Source organism: Manis pentadactyla, chromosome 7 (assembly GCF_030020395.1).
Source record: "Manis pentadactyla isolate mManPen7 chromosome 7, mManPen7.hap1, whole genome shotgun sequence".
NCBI classification, from domain to species: domain Eukaryota; kingdom Metazoa; phylum Chordata; class Mammalia; order Pholidota; family Manidae; genus Manis; species Manis pentadactyla.
This window is the reverse complement of record NC_080025.1, coordinates 127828552-127851815: the sequence shown is the minus strand read 5'-3', so window position 1 is coordinate 127851815 and position 23264 is coordinate 127828552. Positions and strand designations below refer to the sequence as shown.

Here is a 23264-nt window from a genome sequence, read left to right as displayed (position 1 = left end):
TTTTCTGATAGGTGTTTGTTTTAATTATCATCTGCTAGAGATGCATACTAAAGAAGTTTTGGGTGAAATCACCTGCTGTTTGGGATTTGCTTTAAAATATGTCAGGAAGAAATGTACGGAAGGAAGGAAATGAAAAGAAGATTGGTAAAGCTTTGGTAATTGTTCAAGGTCCATGAGAGGGAGTTTATCAGATTATTCTAAGAAAAAATACTCCCTAGTGCTTCTCAGCTCAGAGAATGACTAGAAAACGAGACCCCAAGGAAGCTCGTAGCTTGCATGTTTGTGGAAGTTTTCTCCAAGGGATTGTACAACTATTTAGGGGCAAAAAAAAGGAATTCAACAAACGCATTGTAATGCCAAGCCCAGCCCATTCTGCATTACTCACTTTAGTCTGCGTGTACACATATCCATCAGGATTGGCCACTGGCAGCAGGAAAACGTCCATTTTCTCCAAGATGGAGGTGATGGCTGGGTCCTTCCCATAATCAGACACAATCTAAGCAGAGATGAGCTTGTCAGCTATACCGTGGCAGGCTGGGTTGCTAGGCCTAAGCCCATGTGGCTTCCCCAGATGCCCACCTAACACAGTAAACCCTCGCCAGCCTCCCTGCCACCCTCACTGACACAGCTCTCTGCAAAGCTCTGGGAGTGCTTCAGAACCTGGAGGAACCTGGCTTTGTGAGGACATCAGCTGCACTGAGTTCTGGGCTGCCCAGTGCAGTCATTCCTTCCGGGGATGTGAACAGGGGAGGGGAGAGCCAAACATCCTAACAGTTATTAGGAATATGGCCCCCACACTAAGGGAAGGGAAGATGGATCCTGCACATGCCCCACCCCTCCTGTCACAGTGCTGGCTTACAGCAGGTTTTCCAGAGGGACATGGAGACAGCGTGCAGGCCCTGGGGCCTGGGCAGCTTGGAGGGGCCTGAGGGCGAAGTTCACGAGTTTTGCTGCTGAGAAGACTCTGATCCCTTTCTGCAGAGCTGACTGTGGGTCAGTGTTTCAGGGCCACCTCTGCAGCTCATTAACTTCCTCACTGCTATGAATGCACTTTGTCATTTAGCCACAGTGGCTCAACACAGGGGCTCTGACCTTTTGCTTTTCTAATCTGAAAAGGCCCCCTGCCTACTGTGTCTGTACAGAGTGCCTTCCCACCTTGTCCCCGGGGCTCAGCTGCAGGGACACCCCAGGCCCACCAGAATTCTTGGCTAATACCAGGCGGCATGACCTTCCTTGCGGTCCAGATGCCTGTGGCGTGTGAGATCCACTCCCGGGAATGGATGCCTGCATTGAGCCAAATGGCTGGCCGCCCCGTGCCTTCTGCAGTACTGAACTGTGGAAGGAAAAGAGGTCAGAAAACCACCCTCCTGCCTGGGTCTCCACTCACCTCTCCTCTCCCCAGCTTGCCCCTATTCATTTAAGCTATTTAAGGTAATTCAGAGACCAAATGTTCCTGAGAGCATCCACTATTTATCCGGCTTATCTGTGACCAGGGAGCTTAATTGGTTGGCGGGTGGGGCCCCACCACAGCCCTGGGCAGCCTGAGCCACTCCAGGGTTGGAAGCAAATGCAAAGGGGAAACAATTGTTATTGTGAATTATAATGCTAGTGTGATTAGAGATAATATTATGTCTCTTGAAAGACCTCAAATGGTATTCCAACAGAGAGAGACACACACACAAGAGTGCATGAACCAGACCCGTCTAGTTGATGCAATAGATGAATTCAATTTTTAAATGAGGAAGAAAGGTTTATTATAGCTCTTTGTTAATAGCATTAAATGAATTCTGGCTCCTGCCTTTTAGTGTGGGTCCCTCTTGGGTCAGAGCTTGGTGCAAATGAAACTAGAGTCTCCATCAGATTGGCAAACAATTGAAATTTATGCTGATTATTTTAGACCAACCAGCTCGGTGGCAGTTCTCTCCTCCCTGAGTAATTTAACCATTGCTATAAGCCTGGGTTCTTCAGGACTTAGAGAAAGTTAAGGGTTTGACAAATTCTTAGCACCATCAGTTGTTCCATGGTTTGTATCTTCAAATTCCTTTTTATTCATTCAACTGGGTTATTTATGTAATTTATGTCACTGCCATAAATTCCCAACCTCCTTTGCCAGTGCAGACCTGAATCTGTTAGAAATATCTGGAAACTGGGCTTTGCGCAGCCAAAGATCATAGGCTGGGCTTAAAATTACATCAACCCTAAAATTAGCTTCCCCTATTGCTTTTCCAATAAGTACCCCTAAAAGCAGAAATAACTGGTAGAATTATGCCAATTTGTCTTCCTATTTACAGAAAGTAAGAATGAGAGTCTTCTGGAATGTTGACTGCCTCCCACCTCCCACTCCTGCCTTTCAGTCAAAATTTGTGCTCTAACACCTCTCCCATGTTAAGCAAACTGAGGGGCTCTGTCAGACCAAATTAGGACCCAGTAGATGTCTCCCAACTTCACCCTCCTCCCTGAAGTCAAGGAGGTTCTAAAAGCTGCCTCCTTCAGAGGTGTGAGGACGGGTCCTAGATACAAGGAACCTGGAGGCCAAGTCCAGTAGTCCTGTTTGGTCCTTCAAAGAGCACGGAGGCTCTCACCTTCATGACATATATCGACCGGTTCTCAAACGAATGCCCAATCTTCACCCTGCTCGCCAAGTCAGGAAACTCTTGGGCAATGCTGTCCATCTCATGGTAAATCTGAAGGGTGAAAAAGTGAACTCAGGGGCATTTAAAAAATTTGTTCAACTCTATGTAGGTGTCTATGAACTTTATCTTAATGATCTTAATGGTTTCTTCCAGCCCCCTAATTATAGGGTTGAAGGGATTACTGGCATGGCATTCTTGAAGAACTGCCTAAAAGTCCTTTTAAACAGTTTTCTAGAGAATAACACACTTTGTCCACAAGATTATAGTCCACTAGAGAGACTTGTGCAGCTATTGCTCCAACAGTATGGCACATTGTACCTAACAGACTGGACAATCAACAATGACCTTGTTTAGCCAACAATACTCTCCAAACTTTTTTGATCATTTCCTCCAACAGTTAAAAAAAGAAACTTAGTATGCGCCATATACATGTGTGTGTGTGTGTGTGTGTGTGTGTGTATATATATATACACACACACATATATATACACACACGTGTGTGTACAGACACAAATATATATATTATAAAACAAAAAAATAGAAATGCTTCTGTTAGTAATAAACATAAATATATGTCAAAATGTAAATGGAAGTTGTAATAATTTCTTGCTCCACATCCCAATGGACCCATCTTGCTTATCCCCTGCCACACAGGCACCCCACTTTGGAGATGATTCCTCTAAAAGCTTTAGAACAAGCATAAATCATGGCTAAATGCTTCCATTTGCTTTCAGTAAGATAAAAAAAAAAGAAAAAAGTTTGATTTAAATAGAGTTCATTCATCGTAGTTGCTTAGACCTTTTGAGGGTCAAAAGAAGGAAATAAAACAAATTTATATTTAGACCTTAAAATTGGAAGAAGGACCTTTACAGAGGAGAAAAATGTACAATCGATATAGAATAAAATCAAGCTTAAATGGTTTATCAGAGTTGCATCAATATGGCAGATTGAGCAGAAGCAAGAAAACACCTCCCAAATATGTAGGCATGCCAGATAAAATACAATGAAAATTATTCACAGCCAACTTTAAAAGCCAAAAAAGAGGAAACTGCAGGTGCTAAAAATGGAGAGTGGCCTCCACAGCAGAGCAGAGGAAGGAAGATGAAGCCCAGGAGCAGACACCTGCCTTGGGCACGACAGTTTACAGCAAACCAGAGCAGGAGTAGATGGCACAGGACCCAGCATAGGGCAAGGAGCCGGAAACACAGAGCTGGGAATGGGCAGGTCCAGCCATGGAAAAGGCCTAAAACGTGGAGCAAAAGCCAGATGCCTGCCCTGAGCCATGAGAAGAAAGACGGTCACGCAAGAGAAGTTAAAACACCGTGACAGGGTTTCAAACTCACACTGCCAACATCAAGGAAAAACTCATCCTCAAGAAACTAACAAAAATGACAGCAACCACACCACCACACGCAAAGGGTCTGGAACTAGAAACCCTGGCAGAGACAAACATGACATTCCCACCAGAGACCTCAGAAGGCTCACTGTTTGTAGCTGTTTCCAGAAAGAACTGAACACGATCAAAGTGGGAGATGGAACACCAGTCCACGGAAGGACTTGCAGGCAACCAGAGGTCGCTGTAAGCCAGGCAACAGTGGCACCTGAAGTCAGCGAACAAAAGGGAGCAGACGAGAAAGTGCGGTTCCTGCAGCAGGTAGGGGGAGGGACGAAGCTGCTGGGGTCCTCGGTAACATGTGCAACTGGGAAGTGCAGCTAGGGAGGGCTCCACGTTAAAGAGGCTAACATCAGGGGTTTGATCCCTGCGCGGGCCCTGGGCTCTGGTTTCGTCCACAGCCCTGCACTGAGCTCCTACTGTTCCAGCTGTTCTGCCGATGTATGTCGCTGGTCACAAGAGGGGTCACAAGGCAGTGCGGTTGGATGTGTACACGATAAACAAAGCTACAGACAATTACGGGAAAGAAATGGAGACGGTGGGTCAGCCTTTGAAATAATCCCTCATCTAGAAGAAAAACAACCCAAGTATGTGCTGCATGAACAGCATGCCAGAAACATCATCTTTGGATATAAGGAACAGCAGGAATTCAGATCTAGGAAGAACACCAGTTTAGACTCGGCATATGTTCCTGAGCTAGTAGAGGGCTTCCTGACTAAAGAAGGTGACACGGAGGGACATTCTAAAGCTGTACTGTATGTGATGTGGTTCCATTCCACAGCCCCTCTTGAGTCCTCAAGTTCCAAGTCATATTAAATTATTCTGCTCCAACTTTTTCATTTGAAGGGTTGGCTTACCTTGAAAGTCAGTCATCTATATAAAGTGGTTTCTAACTAAACATAGCACCAAAATGCATTATGGAACAAATATATAAATAGAAATGATAAATGATTGGAAATACTTGGTTAACCTTGGAAACAACCACTTGTCTACTTGCCTGGAATAAGTAACATTTTACTCTGTGAAAAAAATACAGGGATTATGGTGGGGCATAAGAGGAGTGAATTACAAGGATGGGAAATGACTGTAGTTACTTCATGGTTTTCCTTAAGCGGTTGCATTAGAAAAGAAAGATGCCATGTGGGAGAAAATGTTTGGTTTCTGTTTCACTATGCTCTTAGGTGCTGGTGGGAGATAAACAGCCCCAGAATTAGAAAGGAATTGAAGTGTATGCATTTGAGCCCTGGGTACGGGGCACTGTGCTAAGGATGCATATGTCCAGAAGTAAGAAAAGGGATTACCAGACCCAGGAGGCTGATGACCTTGATTGTACTCTGCTCTGAAACACTTACAGCTTCCAGGGAATGGTAGGCCCCATAGTTGAAGGTATTACTGCTCCGTTCTTGCCCCTCATTGTGTTGCATTTCTTCATCTTCATTATCTAAAAGGGCCTAAAACAGACACCGCGACGCTGTGAAGTGATCCATTGGAGATGGAGGTTCCTGCAGTTTCTGCTGTATCTTGGCAAGAGGGCTGGCGGAGATGGCGACACCCTCAGCGCACACATCAGGTTGCACAAATGTCAAGGTGTCAAAGGGGGTCCAATTTCTTCCACATATCCCTAAAATCTTATTTCCTGGCACCCCACACACATCACCCCAGTCCCTGGAAGGAGCATATATGTTGTTGGGCCATTATACACTGAATTCTCTAGACATCAGCCTGCATCTGGTTTCCAGTGACCGTGAGATACACAGCTTGGGAAACCACTCAGAAACAAATAAATTCTTACAACCACTCATACTTTGAAGGCTCCTGACAGATGTCTATGACATGTGAGGATGATTAATAAGCTCACAGCTGCTCACGCCATCAGGAAACTCCGGGGCCAAATCACCAATTGGGCCATAACCCACCTCAATGAAGGAGAGAACATGAGCCAGACATTGTCCTGCTGTTCAGATACAGGTTATAAGGTTGGTTTCTGGCTTGGGTGATGATGATCCCTCTGCTGGGGGCTGTTGGTGACATTCCCCTTTCTCAAAGGATGTGTTGTATTGTCTGTCTCTAACATCCCCCCACCTTCCCTCTTGACTTCAAATAAGAAAAGAGAAAAAGACTTAATATTTGTGGGGCCCCTATAATGTACCAGGCACTGTTAGACATTTCACTTACATTTAATCACTTAATCTTCTCACTAAGTCATATAAGGTATCACTATTATCATTTTAGCAATGTAGAAGCAGAGGCCCGAGAAGTTAACAGCTTGTTCAAAGTCACAGCTAGGAGGTAGCAAAATCAGCATTTAGATGTAAATCTGTCCGGCTCCCTAGCCTATGTTTGATTTGCCATTTCAACTACATGTTTCTCTAACAAGTCATAGCATTTCACTTCCCTGTAAGTCAATGCCTTCATCTGCAAAATGGAGAAGGGTAAGACCAAAACCTGGCAGTGTCTCAGGTCACTCTGGCTGCTCTCTCCTACGCAAGGCCAGGGAGGGGTCTTGGCTTACCCACCTGCAGGTCTTCAATTGTCACTGAGAACTCTAAGTGCTGGGACTTCAGGAAGGATTTGACTGGCTGCAGACTGACAGATGGCACCAGGACATCCACAGAGCGACTGAAGGTAGAGTGAGATTTCCAGAAGTTGAGCTGAAGAAAACAAAAACAAAACCAGGTGAGAGGACAGTTCATGTAAAAGGCACAAGGGGCTCAGACTTCCAGAATAACTGCCAAAAGCCAGGTGATCTCTGAGGGGCTAGGTTCTTCCCAAGGGCAGACTTTGCCCATTTCACAACTGTATCTAGTCAGGCTGCCCAGCAGGCAATCTCTGGCGAAGTCCAGAAAGTACTGTCAGCAGCAGCTAGGAGGACAGAGCCCATCTCCCAGGGCCTCTCTGCTGTGATCTACAGGGTTCCTCCCCCATAACCCGCTCCATCCTGTGAAGGCATATTGACTAATACAGCTTTATACACAGAAACTCTTCAGGAATAACAATTCTGGCAGTGCAAGAGTCTTCTACCAAAGTTGAGAGATAGCAGAGGACTAAGAAGAACCAGGTACCTTAAAGTTGTCTGAATTCACCAGCTGACTTAGTTTGTTGATCTCGTCTCCATTTCTGACATTAATCCTAAAAACTTGGTCCCTGGAGAAAAAAGAAGCAAGCAAAAGATAATGGTGAGCTTTCAGCTGGCAAATAAACCCAGCCTACTATCCCAGACATAACTGGGCTGAGAGAAAGGAAATGGTCTAGTCTTCAGTTACAATGTATAGCCATTAAAAATAAGACTACGTGGCAAATATGAAGAAGTGCTTATGGTATAACTTTAAGGGAAATGCTAAGTAAAAGAGCAGGACACAAAATTGTATGTATGCCATGATTACAAGTATGGAAAAAGCAGATGCATTGGAAGAAAAACAGACAACGGAAATACAGCAAATGCTGACAGTGCTTATGTTCGGGTCGTGGGATTATGGATGACTGACTTTTTTTCCCCTTGTATCTGTTTTCTGTAATGTGGTCATATTACTTTATAATGAAAAACATATACGTTTTGCAGAAAGGAATGTTCCTGAGTTACACGCAAAGCTAACTCAAGACATAAAGAAGCATTTCTTCACTGTCAGGGGCTAGGGCTGAAACTCTGGCCAAAGGTCCATGCTGGAAAAAGCTAGAAAAAAACCCCCAGCTCTTTTCATCCTTGGAGGGTTAGCTATTTTGCACTTAGCAAAGAGAGAGGCTGAGTGTTTTCTCAATCCCATTCAGCTCCAGAACCCTACACAAATGCAAATCACCATAGGCTGGGTGCTGGGGCTGGACCTGGGATTCAGTCTTCCCAAGGGGACCCTGGGAGGGCCCAGAAGGGAGCCGGCCAGTCCCGAGCCCCCTTTGTGGTTTGCCCTGCACTTGTTTCCTATACACCATTTAGCTTCTGCGGCAGCAGGCGCAGAGGCCCCCGGAGCCCTGTGTGTGGGTGGGAGAAGGCCGAGCCTGAAAAGCTGCCTTTGTGCTCTCAGCCCGCTCAGGGAGCCAGGGGAACCATTAGGCCGTTGCTAGGTGACGGCCAAATGAATCCGCACTCAACGCTGTCACATGCGTCATCCCTTCGCAAGAGTGAATGCGGGAGGAGCTGCTGGAGAGGGCTGGGGGCGGAAGGACCTGTTGACAGAGAAAACGGTTCTGGCACAGGGAGCTGACAGTGCAGCCTCACGCGGCACATCCGCATCTCATCAGAAAACCGGCTCAATCTGGATGGATGCTCAGGGTCTAACTTTGTTCTGGAAGGTTCTGGAGGACCTCTGAGGGGGTCTAGTCCAGCCCCAAGAAGGCAATGCTGAGCTGCTTCTGTTGCAGGTGGCAGGTCTGGAGGAAATGTCAATGGTGAAAGCTCACTTTCTCCCAACTCATCCAGTCTCCACAGGGTCCTGGGAGGAGGGCAGCTAACTGCATCCCCTGGGAGCTACTGAGGCCACTGGCTAGGCAGGTCTCAGTCTGAAACCAATAGGCTTGCTAGGGTGGGGACTGCAATCCCGGGAAGGTAGGGAGTCAAACCACCATTTCTTTGACACAGGCAAGAAGCCTTGTGAGAAAGGAACAGGCTTAAAACAGAAGGGAAATCCCTACTCCTGGATGAGTACTGGGGCCCACCTGCTGAACTCATGCTCTATTACAACTCATCCCCAACACTCCAGAAAAGGAGGTGTCTTAAAAAATGAGTGTTCTCCAAGAATGGACTAACAGATACCAAAGGAAAAGGGACTGGGGAGGATGGGTGGGAAGGGAGGGAAAAGGTGGGAGAAAAAGAAAGGGGGCATTACAATTAGCATGTATAATGTGGGGGCAGGTACAGGGCAGGCTCTACAACAGAGAAGACAAGTAGTGATTTTACAGCATCTTACTACACTGATGGACAGTGACTGTAATGGGGTATGTAGGGGGGGACTTGGTGAAGGGGGGGTCTAGTAAACATAATGTTCCTCATGTAATTGTAGATTAATGATACCAATATATATATATATATATTTCTTCCAAAAAAGAAAAATGAGTGTTTTATAAAGTGCCTGTGCACTGACATGCCTATTAGTAAAATGAAGCATCCGTAAAATACAGCACAGACTAGAGCAATCTCAAAGAAGGAGGGGAGGAAGAAGGAATAGGAGGAGAAAAAAGGAGGAACATGACAATAAAGAGCTCTCAAGAGTAAGAAAATCATGTCACACATTCACCCAGAGCACGTGTTTTACTTTTCCCAAAGCGGTAACTTCACAACAGAACACCCACACTCGCGGGCGCAGTCCGCACCAATGGGACACAGTGAATCTAGCCGGCCTTGCCGAGGAGGAAGTCCGCAGCCCATTTCATCATGCCCTAATCAGCCCAGCTTCAGAGGACAGACACAGCGTGGCGTGCAGAGGCAGGGCCGAAGGGCTGGTGCAGAGCAAAGTCCTCCCCCGTCTGTCCCGCCTCACTGAAATCCCGAACTCACCGTGTACTCTGTCCTTCTATGCCTTTGCACAAGCTGTTCCCCAGCCCTGTCGCTTTTCTGCCTGCCAATCTTCACCCAGGCCTTAGGTCCAACTCCCATCACCCCTGAGGGTTTTCTCTAACTAGAGGAAGTGAAGTGAGGGACAGTCTTCAAATGGCACTACACACGGGTGAGGAGCAAGTAACATCATCCTCATAAATCTAAGTCCATCAATACCTAGAGGCAGAAAGCATGGAAGGGGGCGCCAGGTGAAGGGAAGCCTTCTTCTTGTCCTCACTCTCCTTGTTTCTATTTGGAAACTGCCCTCTCCCAGTCCTGAGAATGTGGGTGGCTGAACACCATCTATCTCCACTGTCTGGAAATCCATTCAAAGACCTTAAACTCTTTCTGAAGTAGGAAGATCAGCCTGGGAGGGGGATACGGTGGGTTCCGCAGGTTGGCAGGCTCCCCACGCACTACCCCACACAGGTGTCCTTACAGCTCTGCTCACTCGAGCCCAACACCCAGTGCTGTCCAGCTGCGGCCAGAGTGGTGGTTGGTGACCCTTTCCCCTCACCCGCCCCTCACCCCGAGTTCTGGACAGTCCATAGCCAAGTGATACTGAGCTCCTATCCCTCCCCCTTGAACACTGCAGGCAGCTGAGAGGCCTGTTCTTTGTGCCTTCCTCACCTGCATCCCCAGCCAGGCTACCAGCCACCATGAAAGATAGTTTCAGAACTCTTAAATGCTTGCCAGCTATTCCTGATGCAACAACCAGTTCTACAACTACATCCTGTTCTCTGCCTGCCCTGTACCTCCAGGCATCCTGGCCACTGTCCCATCCTTAAGATGACTGGAGTCCAGGACAGAAGGCACAAGCAGAGAGGGAGACTGGGGAGGTAGGTGAGTCCGGTGGGAGGAACAGAGACTGTGGGAGGGGGAAAGAGATCTTCATCTTCATCTCCATCAGCACTGTGCCCCCTCCAAGCCAACCTGTGACCTGACTCCCCCACCACTTGAATTTTTAGAGGCAGCTTCCCCTCGCTCTAAATGGTCAGTGACCTGAGGATCTGGGATATGTCTATGGACCCCAGGAAGGATTCCACCACCTTTGCTGGGTCCCCAACAAAGGAGTGAGAACAGATTTGGGAGTGAGGATGACATTGTTGTTAAACCATCTGCAGTGGGCTCACATGCAAGGCCCTTCCCGTGCAAGCTCCCAGGGTGAGCACTCCAGGATCAGCCCAGCTGTCTCAACCCAGTTGTCCACTGCATTACAAGAGAAGTCTGTATCCTGAGAAATAAGGAGTTTTCACCCGCATGAATAGCTGCGTGAGAGCCTGACAGCTCCACGCATCAGCCCTCAGGCAGCGATCACAGTCATTACACACCTGCTGAGCCGCCTGTGGGAAACCTTCCCTGGCACCTGCTAGGCCAACCCCCTCTGAGCTCTGGCAGCAGAGACCAGGTGTGAACAAAAGTCATCACCATAAAAATTACTCAATTTCATATGACTAATTACCTCAATAAACGACCCCACGTGCCTTTAGCCAATAGTGTAACACAGAGTAACAGATATAGATAGATCGGTGACATACAAGATTCCATCTGGAGATTAACTGATGTCAGAGCAAAAGGGTATGTATGGCCTTTGCATTCAGAATTCCAGCTCCCTTGCTTACCAGTAAAGTGGCCTTGGGCAGCATCATTAATCTTTCTAAGGCTGAGTTTTTTCATGTTTAAATTGAGAAAAATAACACCCCTGCCTGGCAGAGTTATGTGACCAAAAAGATATGCACATGGAAGCTCTTTGCAAATGGCAAAGCATTATACAGTAACAAGTTATTGGAATTCAATCTTCTAGCAGGGTACCATGGCATCCTTTCATCTCTCCTACCTCCCAAATGTCCTTTCCTACCTCCCCAATGACCTCTCCTTTGCACACTGCAAAGCATTCTGGTGGGGCGTGTTGACTGTGGTGGTATGCAGACACATGCACACACACGTGTGCATACATGCACAGAAGTGCACAGGTGTATTCTTTGTGCCAATTGCCACAGCTGTGGCTAGGCAAGACCAACCAAGTCTCCATGTCCTAGATGCTGACAAGAAAAGCCTTCACCATTAACATAGAGGTGAAATCAAAAAGCCTAAAACCCAGATCTTCCCGTAAGCATGGCAGAACAATTTCTGGTAATTACTGGTAATTCATAATACAGGAGTAAGAAAGTAGGAGATGCCTAGAACAGACCTCATAAATAAGAACCAGGAAGAAAAAGAATTGGCAGATTAGGGAACTGGGGAAGGAAAGTGGAGACCACCTGGCCTGATTTCACAGATAATATTGAGCATGAGAGAAGTAACTTGTCCAAGATGGCCCAGGGGCAGAGCTGGGACAGGATCCCTCCTCTTCTTTCCCAGTGCCATTCTGCTCATCATCAGCCACCCGTTCCCAAATCCATTTGGCTCCCATATCTCTAAACTAACCAAGTAATAGTAAGTCCAAAAGGAACTTACCCAAAAAACTTTTCTCGGCCACAGATGCTGGGCCCAATAAGGACCCCAAGGAACAGTATCCATTTCATGGCCCAAAGGTGTCAGTCATAGAGTGGCTGAGTCAAGCTGTATTTATAAGGAGTCCAAGGCAGACTCACATCCTCAAAAATGCTAATGTGATTCCCAAGCACCCTTGCAACTCTGACAGTACCTCAGGTGGCCCCTACCAATGCCTCTTCCATTCCTTTCGAGTGATAAAAGCTAAGCCTCTTGATTTACAAGGTCAGGAATTGCTCGTCAGGCCGGAAAAGTCTGTGCCAAGGGTGCTATATTGCTCATCGCTTGGTATTTAAAAAGTGTTTTTTGAGTAAATAGAAAAGTCTCTTAGTGCTGGATAGAACTTATACTGATGATAGAGGCCAGGTAACCTGAGATGTTACCTCTAGAGTAAAAATCAAGTGAAGGCTATCAAAGAACCCCCCCCAGCCAACTCCAAGACCACACACTTGACAAGCCCTGTCAGAGAATTTCACCAGAACAGGCCATAATGATGAGACTGTGTGGCTTCTGTAATGAATATGGAAATAGAAATGTATGAAGTACATGGGAAAGGAAGAATGTATTAGGCTTAATTATCCCATTTCCTTGGGGTCTGAGCTAAAGGTAAAGTTTAATGGTATTAATAGTAAGACTTTCTAACATTTGCTAGATTACAAGTCTGGTGTCCTTTCCACTAAGTCACAGCAGAATAAATGGAAGACACTCATGATTGCCACTACTTCTTCAGGGATTCTGAGGCCTTTGAGTCTGTCCTGGGGGCCCCAAATCCCACAAGCCTCTCCCATCCCACTGTCACCATTGTTTACATTCTTACTGCTCTTGCTCAAGAGGAGCAGATACAACCACGGGTCATAGCTGAGAGTGTTCAAGAAAAATTATTTTGACCCTTGCTAAAACTGTAAGGGTGATTTTATTCAAGATTACTGCAATAGGGGTCATGCAGTAGGAGAGATTAATTGTGTTAAACACCGAATACACTAAGGACAGCAGAGTGAGTGGTCAGTGATGGAAAATTGCTAAGAGGAGACATCAAGAGTAGGGGAGATTCTTGCTAACTGCAGGCCTAGGACTTAAACATCAGTGGTGGGCGATGAGGAACTTAGTCATAGATATCAAGGATTGGGGGATGACTTAGCAGGATTCTTTGCTAAGACTGACTTAGGGGCTAAGGACAGGGCCCAGTGGAAAAGAAGGCTTAGAGAAGCCTAAGGTTTGGTTAAGGAGAGTCTTTGTCAGGAGTTGTGGAACTAGGGGCCTCTACCAAGCCCCTTCTTCAACTTCCAGCACCGAAACTGAACTCTGATGCCCACCCCGATCCATCACAAAGGCTGGGCGCTACTTCACCAAGACAGATTTCAGGTTTGCCATCAGTAGTAACAAAAGAAGCTGAGACCTGAATCTGCAAGAAACATGAACTAAAGAATTAAGTACCCAGAATCCTAGACAATCTGAAATTTACTTCCCACCCTATTCTTCCAGGGAAAACATGAAGAAAATCTAAATCCCTAATGGAAATGAATGTCTTAGAGAGACCGTGTGGAATCTGAGACCCAGACTTGATGGGGCCACCAGCAGGAAGATGTCATTGGTTGGGTCCCCACCAATTTCTATAATGCAGCATAGCAGAAATGCAAGAGCAAGGGGCAAGGATGGGACCAGAGGGTGCGGCACCTAGCACAACGCTTGCCAGTGTAGGGGCTCACTTCATATTTTTTGGACAAATGAACTCCAAAGCCCCCTCCTAGCTCTAAAATGCTAGTCTATTAAGATGAAGGAGCTGGCACATATCACAATATGGATGAACCTTGAAGATATTATGCTAAATAAACTAAGCTAGTCACAAAAGGACAAATACTATATTTGTGGAAAATAGTGGAATAGAGGTTACTTGGGGCCAGAGGGAAGGAGAACAAGGAGTCATTGCTGAATGGGGACAGAATTTCTCTTTGGGATAATGAACGATTTCTGGAGGTGCACGGCGGTGGTGATTGTGAAAGTACTTAAAGCCACTGAATTGCACACTTTTAAAAAATGGTTAACATGGTTTATTTTATGATATGTATATTTTACCACAATTTTTTTTAAATGTTAATGGGTGTTCGGAGCATTTTGCCCAGAATGGATTTTTTTTAAGGGGTACAGCTCAGTGATTTGTTATGTTTTAGGACAACATAAATAGAAGAAATAATGCTCCTAGGTCAGAACTAGAAAAAGGAATAATCACAACCCAACTGTGCTTCAAATCAAAGAGCTTTTAATGGAGTTTTCACCACCCAAGTCCTAATAGGGGTGGTCTTGCACATGCTCCATGATTGTCTTCAAGCCAAGCCAGGTCTCTTCGGCTGTGGGCAAGATCTGACTGGCTGGCAGGAGGAAGCCGTATCGACCTGTGTCTCTCAGTTCAAAGGCAAAGGAGTATTTGATGCCAGAGTCATAGGCCCAGTCGATGCTTCCACCACTGGCTTGGTCTGAGGGGCAAATGACAATAAAGTTTGGGTATGCTATTCCCATTGGCCTCTCACAGCTCTACAACCTCTATATCAAGATCCACCATTATCATGGACAAGTCAGGCCCCTAACTGCATGGCCCTTGAAAGCAGAGATAGCTTAGTAGGGGGGACGTGCTTATGACAAGACACAAGATTAATTTGGAAAGCAAAAAGTGTTATTCAAATGGGTACTATACTTGGCCTTCCTTTAGCATTCTTAGGAGCTCTGGCTTCACCCACCCATTTGGAATCTTGCCTGCTCCCCCAACTGGCATTTTCTGCACCTTAGGGAAGCCACCCCACTTCCTTCTTTAGATGAGTGCTGTGTGCATTGTTTTCCATAGTGGAAAAGGAGGGATTACATACACAGTAAGAGACTTGGTCCCTGCCCTTAGGGGACTTTCAGCACAAGGGTAGAGCACGCTTTGCTCTGATATCAAATAACATGCCCAGCACCTGTACGTAATGGGTTAAACCGATAGAATAATGTGCACCTGTGTAACATGTGGCCACTGATGTGACAGATGATGAAAGAAAGTGTCACTAGCTTACAAAGATTTGTGGCAAATCATGACTCAGAGGAGCTGAGCAATGGACTGGCTCTGTGGCCCTTCCCACGAAAGACAGGTAAAGGTCAAAAGGAGGTGATGGCTGGGGCAGAGATGGAGGAAGTGCCTAGTCCCTAAGAATGCGGCTGGGTCAAGGGGAAGACCAGGAAGGTTGTACCAGGGAGGAGCAGGACTAGTGGTTAATATTGTGAATTAACACTATGAACTGTGATTTCTGTCTTTGCCTTCACCTACAGCAGCTATGGTAGCACCTGGGAAATGACTTGAACTGAATCTTACTGGGTACCAAAATTACTAACTTACACCTTTGGTGAGGCTATATGACATAGCCAGTCCCACTAGAAGTTCACAGTGGACCAAATACTGGCTTTTCAGATTGAATGATACCACAAATCAGTAGCTGGATGATGAAAAGCAGGTCACTTTTGTCTGAATCCTAAATGCTGCATGTATCAAATAAGGATACTACTACTATATATAGTATTTATTTCACTGGGAAGTGAGAATTAGATGAGATAATATAATGTTTATGTTCCAACACTTGTTGAGTGCTTACTAAATGTGTTAGGCATGATGTTAAACTGGCTCACTTAATCCCCACCTGGGTCATGAGGTAGATAGTAGTAGTATTTCCATTTTACAGATGAGAAAACTTAGGAGTTGGGATAATATATGTTAAGGAGGCATTCAATAAATGTCCATTGTGTTTATAACTATCATTATCAACCAATGTCTAGGATCCTACCAAAAATGCTGGACCATATTAAGGAACAGAGGTTATCTGGAGAAGTGATTTACCAGGAAACTAATAAGCAACATTTATATAGCACCTTAGAGTTAATGGGCACTTTTATTCTACATCTTTTATTTGGAGCCTCTCAGCAACTCATTTCATGATGGAAAAAACAGGGGAGAATGACTGGCCTGCCTAAGGTTACTTGGTTCCAAAGTCACAGAACCAGACTTCAAACCCAGGCCTCTGGCCACAGGGTCTGGGCTTTTCCTCTATACCTCTCTGAGAAGGACCTCAAGTAACAACTTCTCCTGGACCACACGCCTAGTGCAGTGCAGCTGCTCACGGCCCTCCAGATGAGAAACTGCCCAGGAAATGTCTCACCCACCACAGAAGTCCAGTCACCTCCTGGGTGGAGGGAAGCAGGTGTTCAGCCCAGAGCAGCATTCCACTCTGGAGCAGGAGGCAAAAGTACTTCATTGGGATTTGTTCTTAGAGGCAGTGCTTGTCCAAGCCAGGATGAGGCCAAGATCCAGGATAAGAGTGTCAGCCTTGGCAGAGATGTGGCCGGAACTGGCTTGACCATTAATGGTCAGGATAAGACAGCAAACCCTATTCTTGTCTGATATTTGCTTATTAGAAATATCTTCGATAGCTGTCACCTTGCCAAGAAAAACACACTAAATCTCAGCTTTCCAAGATCTACCTTACATGTAAATATCTTGGATAAGGAGGGTGAAAAGCTAGATTCCCTGTAATAAAATGGCTAAGACCCCATGTGGGCTTTCAAAATATGTAACAAGAGATCCAAAGCTATTCATTCCATGTGACTCAATAATCTTGCCTTGGGAATAAACAAAAAGGTCATCTAAAAGAAAAAAGAATTTGTACCAACATGTTCATTGTAGCACAATTTAGCAAAGAGTTGAAACAATTCAAAGGCCCAGTATCTGGGATATAGCAGTACAACAGAATAACCCGTATGTAGAATGGAAATACATAAAGCTGTACAGGAAATGATGTTCACTGAAAAAATTTGGACACAAAGCAGCACACATTGATTACAACTGGACAAGTATAGTCGTGTTCACTGACAAAATCATTAATGAAATCGAAACTGATAATAAAATGTTACTGGATTCTTTTTTCTATGAGGCTTTTAATATGCATCATAATAGTAAATAAAAGAAAAAAAGAAAAACCATAGTCCAGAAAAAAAGAAACTTCTGGGATCTGAAATGTTACCAGACCAGTAGTGTTCGGATTTCCGTTAAGCGTTCCGGATATGGCGAGTAACCGCCTACCCTTCTGCTCTCCGAGACTCCCTCTGAGAAAGCCGGACTGGCAAGCATTCCCTCAGCTCCGCCGCCGCACACGCGCCTGCGGCAGCGCCCCAGCGAGTCTCCGGACTTGCTCCCCGTGTCCCAACCTCACCTGCCCACCACGGCTATTCCCCCTCCTGTCCCTCTTCCCCCTGCTCTGGAGCGGGACCGCCTAGGTCATCTCTCTCCTGTATCTTCCACCTCTCCCTCCCTTGCCTTTCCCCCCAGGCAAGAAGTAAGTCTCTCATCTCCTAACAAGCTCCTCCAGTCCCGTCCCCCTGCCTTTCCGACCAGACTCCTCCCCACTGGGGGGTCCGCTCACCTGCCTCCATCCCCCCAGCCCACCACCTCCCTGCTCACCCTCACCACTCTTCCAGCACTGCTCTGGTGAAGGTCACCAATAAGCTAGTGATGAAAATCCGATGGCAAATATTCTGCCCCTGTTATATCTGACCTTTTCGTGGCCTTTTCATCATTATTAACCACTGCCTCCTTTCCTGCACTTGCTCCTTCCCTGGTTTCTCAAAGCAAGGTTCTCGGCCCCTCTGCCCAGCCCTGCTGCCGTGTCCCTCCCTCACCATGAACCCCTGCGGCAGCCTAACAGCCTGCCCCACAGCTCTGCCCAGGGCTCATCCCCCTCTAACTACCGCTTTGCTCTATTGTTCCAGCCATCCTTTCTGTGTCAACTACTCCTAAGCCTCTCTCCCTGAAGAATCTCAGGGCCTGGAGCCCAAAGCCTACAGGACATCTCCACACGAGAACACTACAGTTATCTCAGCCTCAGTGTGTCCAGAGCTGGAGTCGTTGTGCTTCCAGCGTGACCCTCTCCCACCTCCCTGGATGTCTCTCTTGGTCGTATACTTCCATGCTGTCACACTTGCTGTGAATGAGCCAGAATGTCCCATTCCTTTTTCCTTCTTTAGCTATCAGGGATCAGCCTTCAAAATCCTGCCCTCTTCCCATATGAAGCTTTTCCTGCTCTGCCACTGTCAAATCCTCCAATTTTTTAATACCCATGTACCATGTATAGCCTTCTATTGCACATACACAGAAGTTCATTTGTCTTCCTGTCCATCTCCCATATTAAACAGTGAGTTCTCCATCGGTTCATTTTATGTCTCCAGTACTTGGCAAAATGATTAGCACAAAGTAGATGCTTTAAAAAAGTGTGTTGAACAGAGTGGGTGTCATTTGTTTCCAAAGGATCCAGGGGCATGGGAGCACTAGGGAACTCCTGGGCAGTCAACTGTGGGGTCCTGGTCTCTGGCTTTGGAAGTTGGGGGGATTCCTTCAGGAGACTCAAAGTCTGCATGGGTAAACTGGGATTTCCCACAGCACTGAATCATTTCTTGTTTTTATTCTGAGCCACTGTAGAAGAGGGGAGTCTCAGAAAGTTTGACGGCAGGCTCCCCAACTCTACTCCTGATGCTGCCATTATGGCTGCATGGACAAATGGCTGCAATAGAGTCTATCCACTAAATACCTGGGTCCTCTTAAAGAGTCACATCCATTCTTTCCCCATGCATAGTCCATGGGTTATTCAGGGTATGAGCCCCTCTTGGCCAAGAAAGGGGTAATTAATAAAAGTGGTGACTTAGAACCAAGTCTTGATAAGGGTCCATTTTCAGGCAAAGAGATTCCATATGATGAGTGTCAGCTATAAGGATTGGGCCAAGCAGAGTGGAGAGCACACAATTCATTAGAAGTTCTTGGTTCATCAAATAGCATCTCATGGAGGAGACTGAGCCTTACCAAGGGAAACTGGATAAGGCCAGGTTCCATGCATGAAGGCCTATCCATTTCACATGAGGGCATTTAAAGGCTCTGGTCCAAAATCACAGGGTACCTATTTAGTGGGTCATTTATTTAAAAAAACACATTAGATACTTACAGATAACTGAGCAAATAGGTCCCACTTTGTACTTGGTGCCATGCAGACCTGTCAGAGATTGGGCAGCCTTTTGGGCCACTGCATTCTAGAGTGAGAAAACCAAGGAAAGGTAGATGGGTGACACTCATCTCTTGGAGGAACAGATGCCCAATGTCAGAATGCAAAACAGGACAGTCTAACGAACTGGACTGTAGTTAGTTGAGATTTAAGCACAATGCCCTTTTTGTTTCAACCGTTTCCACAGAAAGTCAAATTCACTTTTGTTGACTTTAAAAATAGAACATGAATGCCCTTGTCTAGCTTGGATTAATACTTAGTCTATAGGCACACACCTGATCATCTACATTTGCTCTCTTACAGCACTAAACTATGTTTTCTACCTTTATCTTGCATTGACCTACCACTTCAGCATTTTATTTAAATAATGATAATAATAATAATAATAATAATAAGGGAGAAATGTGGGATTCACATATAAATCAAGTATAAAAATCAAACGAATATTCATATCTGACCTGATTGTAGTTCATAATGCGTGATCAAACCTGAAAGTTTCTGTGATGACTGCCCTTGCACTGTTCACCATGTAAGAACTTATTCACTATGTAAGAATTTGTTCACCATGTAAGAACTTGTTCATTGTGCTTCAGAAGATCGGGGACTGATGAGAATTAGGCTGGGGTGGATTAATGATTGTGCATTGAGTCCCCTGTACAGAATTTTATTGTTGTTAACTGTTAACAACTATTTGATCAATAAATATGAGAGATGCCCTCTCAAAAAACAAAAAATAAAAAATAAATAGAATATGAAGACCCTCATTGTTTATTTGATCATCCAGATGTTTGCATTAGATACACCAGGGCCTTTATTCTGCCACCAGCTGTCCTTGTTCAGGGGTGTGGACAGAAACAGGCTGGGAGTAAGGGGCTAAAGCAAAGGTGTACTGACCCCAGGATGTACCCGGAAGTTGGTTTTCACAAAACTAGATTCCTACATGGGCTTGTTTCCCTATAATTGTCTCTTTTTCCAAGAAGTAGAGCTCAGCAAAATATTTTCCATTTTTTGAGGGATCCAATTTTGACTGATTTGAGGCTTTACTGTCCTTCCTAGGGCTAAATGTAAAGTCTTGAACTTGGGTCCAAGAAAACAACTACACAATTACCAGATGAGAGAAACCTGGCTCAGCAGAATCCTCAGAGAGCCTGGGGGTTTCAGTTGTCAATGAGCCCAACGTGAGTCAACGGCACCAAGCTACTGCCAAAAAACAAATGTGACCCTCAACTGCATAAACAGAAGTGCACAGGCTGGATGAGGGCAGTTACAGTCACACTTTGCTCTGAGCTGGTTAACCCATGACACAAAGTCTACATTCACTTCTGGAAGCTACCCTTAAAGAACAGACAAACCAAAGCATGTTTGGAAAATAACCACCAAAACAGTGGAAGAACTTGGGACCATACTATGAGTGCTTAAAGGAAACTGTGGGGAAAACTTAAAGGAAAAGTAGGGAAAAGGGAAAACCTAGGAGAAGCAGGTCACTGGTCTTCAAGTAGTAACAGATTTGCTTCTCAAAGGGAAATAAACGTGCTCTATGGAACAGGATGATAAGCCAGTGCTTCCAGATGATAAAGAAGAACTCAAACAATTAAATCTGTCCTGATATGGCACAGGCTCCCTTGGAGGCAGGAAGATGTCCAATCACAAGCTAGATGACTATCTGGCAGAGATTTGAGCACCAGGTTTGGATAATTTAAGATTATCTAGGTCTACTAAAAGTACCTTTTAGGGTCTTTGTAACCCTGCCCTCTTGTTCTCCTGATTTGACCTTGAGTGGTAAAACTGACCATCAAAACCCCGAAAACTGTTTTACAGGGCTAAAAGCCAACTATGAGATGAAAGCTACACCTGAACTGGGATAATCGACCCCCTCTCTGCCAGGAGCTGCTGACAATGATTTGAAAGTCAAGCAGCCAGAAGGTCCCATCTCAGGGCTTACCGCTAACATATGGGTTTCTAAAGCCAAGCTCAACAGCCAAATTGGAAATATTTGCACATTCCCTTCAGATGGCAGTAGCCCGTGCTCAACTGCAGGCAGCCCCCAAGATGGCACCATCTGACTTATGGCAGCTACCTGTTTGCTCAGTCCTGAGACAGGAAAGATGATGGGAAGTAGAAAGTTTAGGAAGTATTTCATGCCCAGCATCATATGCCAGTGCAACGTGATGGCAGGTCACAGAGCTGAAGGTGCCACGAAGGTATTAGGCAGAAATCTGGGAGGAAGCAGCACCACTTAGCATAACGTATCTGACTACAGATCCAAGGGCCTGGGCTCCAAATCTGAGTGGCTATTTCCTAAGCAGCAGAAAGCACCTCCTGGGAATTTATGGTCAAATCAAGCTCCTGCTCACCTAGATGAAGGCAACAAAAATTTCACGATTTCTATTTCCTGAGGAAACTTAACTTAGGAAAGTCCGTAACAAGTCTTCCAGACCTTTGCCTGTGTCACGGTACTCTCAGCGGTCAGATATATTATGTCTCACTTAGCTTTGTAACCTGTCATTAGGACACTCCTGTCTCAGTACCTAACTTATGACTGACACTTAACTTGTCGACACAACAGACGTTTGTGTCTTAGCTGAAACGAAGTTTCAGAAACTCACCAGCTCATCAAAATTGTCTGATTTGGCACATGTATACCCGTAGGGGAACATCAGCAGCTGGGAATAGCTGTGGAGGGTAATGAAGGCCTTGATTTTTCCGTGACTCTGGATGAAGTCCACTATGGATTTCACTTCCACTTCAGAGTTGGCACGGGGTCCATGGTATGACTCAGAGCAAGGGCTGTTGCTGGCTCCAGGTCCTGATGGGATATAGAAGCAGCCCAGGGAGAGCAGTGAGCTTTAGGGACACACTATAAGGGGAACATTACTATGCATCACTAAGTTCCTCTTCTGGAAGTCACAGCAAGATTATCACTGTATTAGATTGAGTTGTTACCTAAGCACATAGTCAGGAGGCCTAACTGAAACAATTCTGGATGAATCTCTCTTCTTTCCAAATGTGATTCTTCTACATGGCAGAAAAGCTAGATTTAATATCACAGGTAGAATTTCTGCATTGGGTGGGAGTTAAGCAAGTACATTTTTTGGCATTTCTTCCAATGTTTAGAATCCAAGAGTAGAAGATTCTATGCATCTGTACTTCTAAGCCACAAACTACAAGGAACCTCTGACACCCTTTCTGCGGGGAGGAAATCACAACAAAGCCACTTTCAGCTTTGATTCTCAGCAACTGGGGTTACTCAGGACCACTGAAGTGGTGCACTGTGGCCTGGCCAGGGCTCTGAACACTAGACAAACTCTGAGGTGACAGGTAGAGGCTAGGACTCCCCAGGTCTCTAAATGATATGCACAAAGTATAAAACAACCTGCCACCTGATTTTAAGATTATTTAATAAGAACAATTACATTTCAGGAAAAAATCTGACTGAATTGCTGGGCATTATTTAATATTTTGAATCTGATGCTTTGATATTCTTTTTCAACACTGAAAAAAACTATTGCAAGAGTGATGGATGAAGTTGCCATTCATCCATACCCTGTCACAATTCCCTAGTGTGTCCTTTCTTGGTTCAATAACTCATTATTTCATTTGTCTTACAAATATTTAGTGATTACCTTCTATGTTCCAGACACCTGTGCTCAGTATTAGGAAAACTACAGTGAGAAAAACAGTTTCTAAACTTACATTGTCATACCCAGTGAGGAAAAACCAAACTTCAATTCTGTAATTAGAGGAACTGGGGTTTTTAACTGGTGCCTGAAAGCATAAAGGAGCCCCCCAATGAGCCTGCCACTGAGCCCCCAAACTAAGAGCTACAAGTCAACAAAGCCAGAGCAGCAAGCTAATATTTTCTTTTTAAAAGTATTTTGAAAATCAATTTCTTAATCTTGTACTTCTTTTTAGATTTCTTTCTCGAAGCATCCATAGATGATGTAATGCTTCTCCTCTGAATAGATCCTAACCCCCTCTAGTGGTTGGTTCAGGGCTTCCTGAGGCCTCCTGCCACTGCGCAGTCTTACTCTGGAAGCTCAGAAGCCCAGCTAGGCTACAGTTTGTGGGAAAACCAAACTGTGAGACAAAATATATTAAATAATGCTCAGAGCTCTGTAACAGCACTGTGCTTGTGAAGGGAATTTGGTAAGAGTTTT

The 23264-nt window shown here is 45.3% G+C and overlaps 2 protein-coding genes across 3 annotated transcripts in view; both read right to left on the bottom strand.

Annotated features, from left to right (window-relative positions):
* The window catches only part of CPA4 (carboxypeptidase A4), a 31683-nt gene extending 19568 nt beyond the window's left edge, over window positions 1-12115 (bottom strand). For both annotated transcript variants that reach the window (XM_036909024.2, XM_036909022.2), the window contains exons 1-7: window positions 12008-12115; window positions 7089-7170; window positions 6543-6677; window positions 5379-5477; window positions 2583-2684; window positions 1229-1333; window positions 386-496 (exon numbers count right to left, since the gene is read on the bottom strand). In XM_036909024.2, the coding sequence (XP_036764919.1) occupies window positions 386-496; window positions 1229-1333; window positions 2583-2684; window positions 5379-5477; window positions 6543-6677; window positions 7089-7170; window positions 12008-12075 (702 nt within the window). In that variant the 5' untranslated portion in view covers window positions 12076-12115. The remainder of the gene's footprint in view (window positions 1-385; window positions 497-1228; window positions 1334-2582; window positions 2685-5378; window positions 5478-6542; window positions 6678-7088; window positions 7171-12007) is intronic.
* A 2165-nt stretch (window positions 12116-14280) lies between these two features.
* CPA2 (carboxypeptidase A2) overlaps window positions 14281-23264 on the bottom strand; it is a 35288-nt gene continuing 26304 nt past the window's right edge. The window contains exons 11-13 of the mRNA XM_057504977.1: window positions 21714-21913; window positions 19051-19135; window positions 14281-14514 (exon numbers count right to left, since the gene is read on the bottom strand). Of these exons, the coding sequence (XP_057360960.1) occupies window positions 14327-14514; window positions 19051-19135; window positions 21714-21913 (473 nt within the window). The 3' untranslated portion in view covers window positions 14281-14326. The remainder of the gene's footprint in view (window positions 14515-19050; window positions 19136-21713; window positions 21914-23264) is intronic.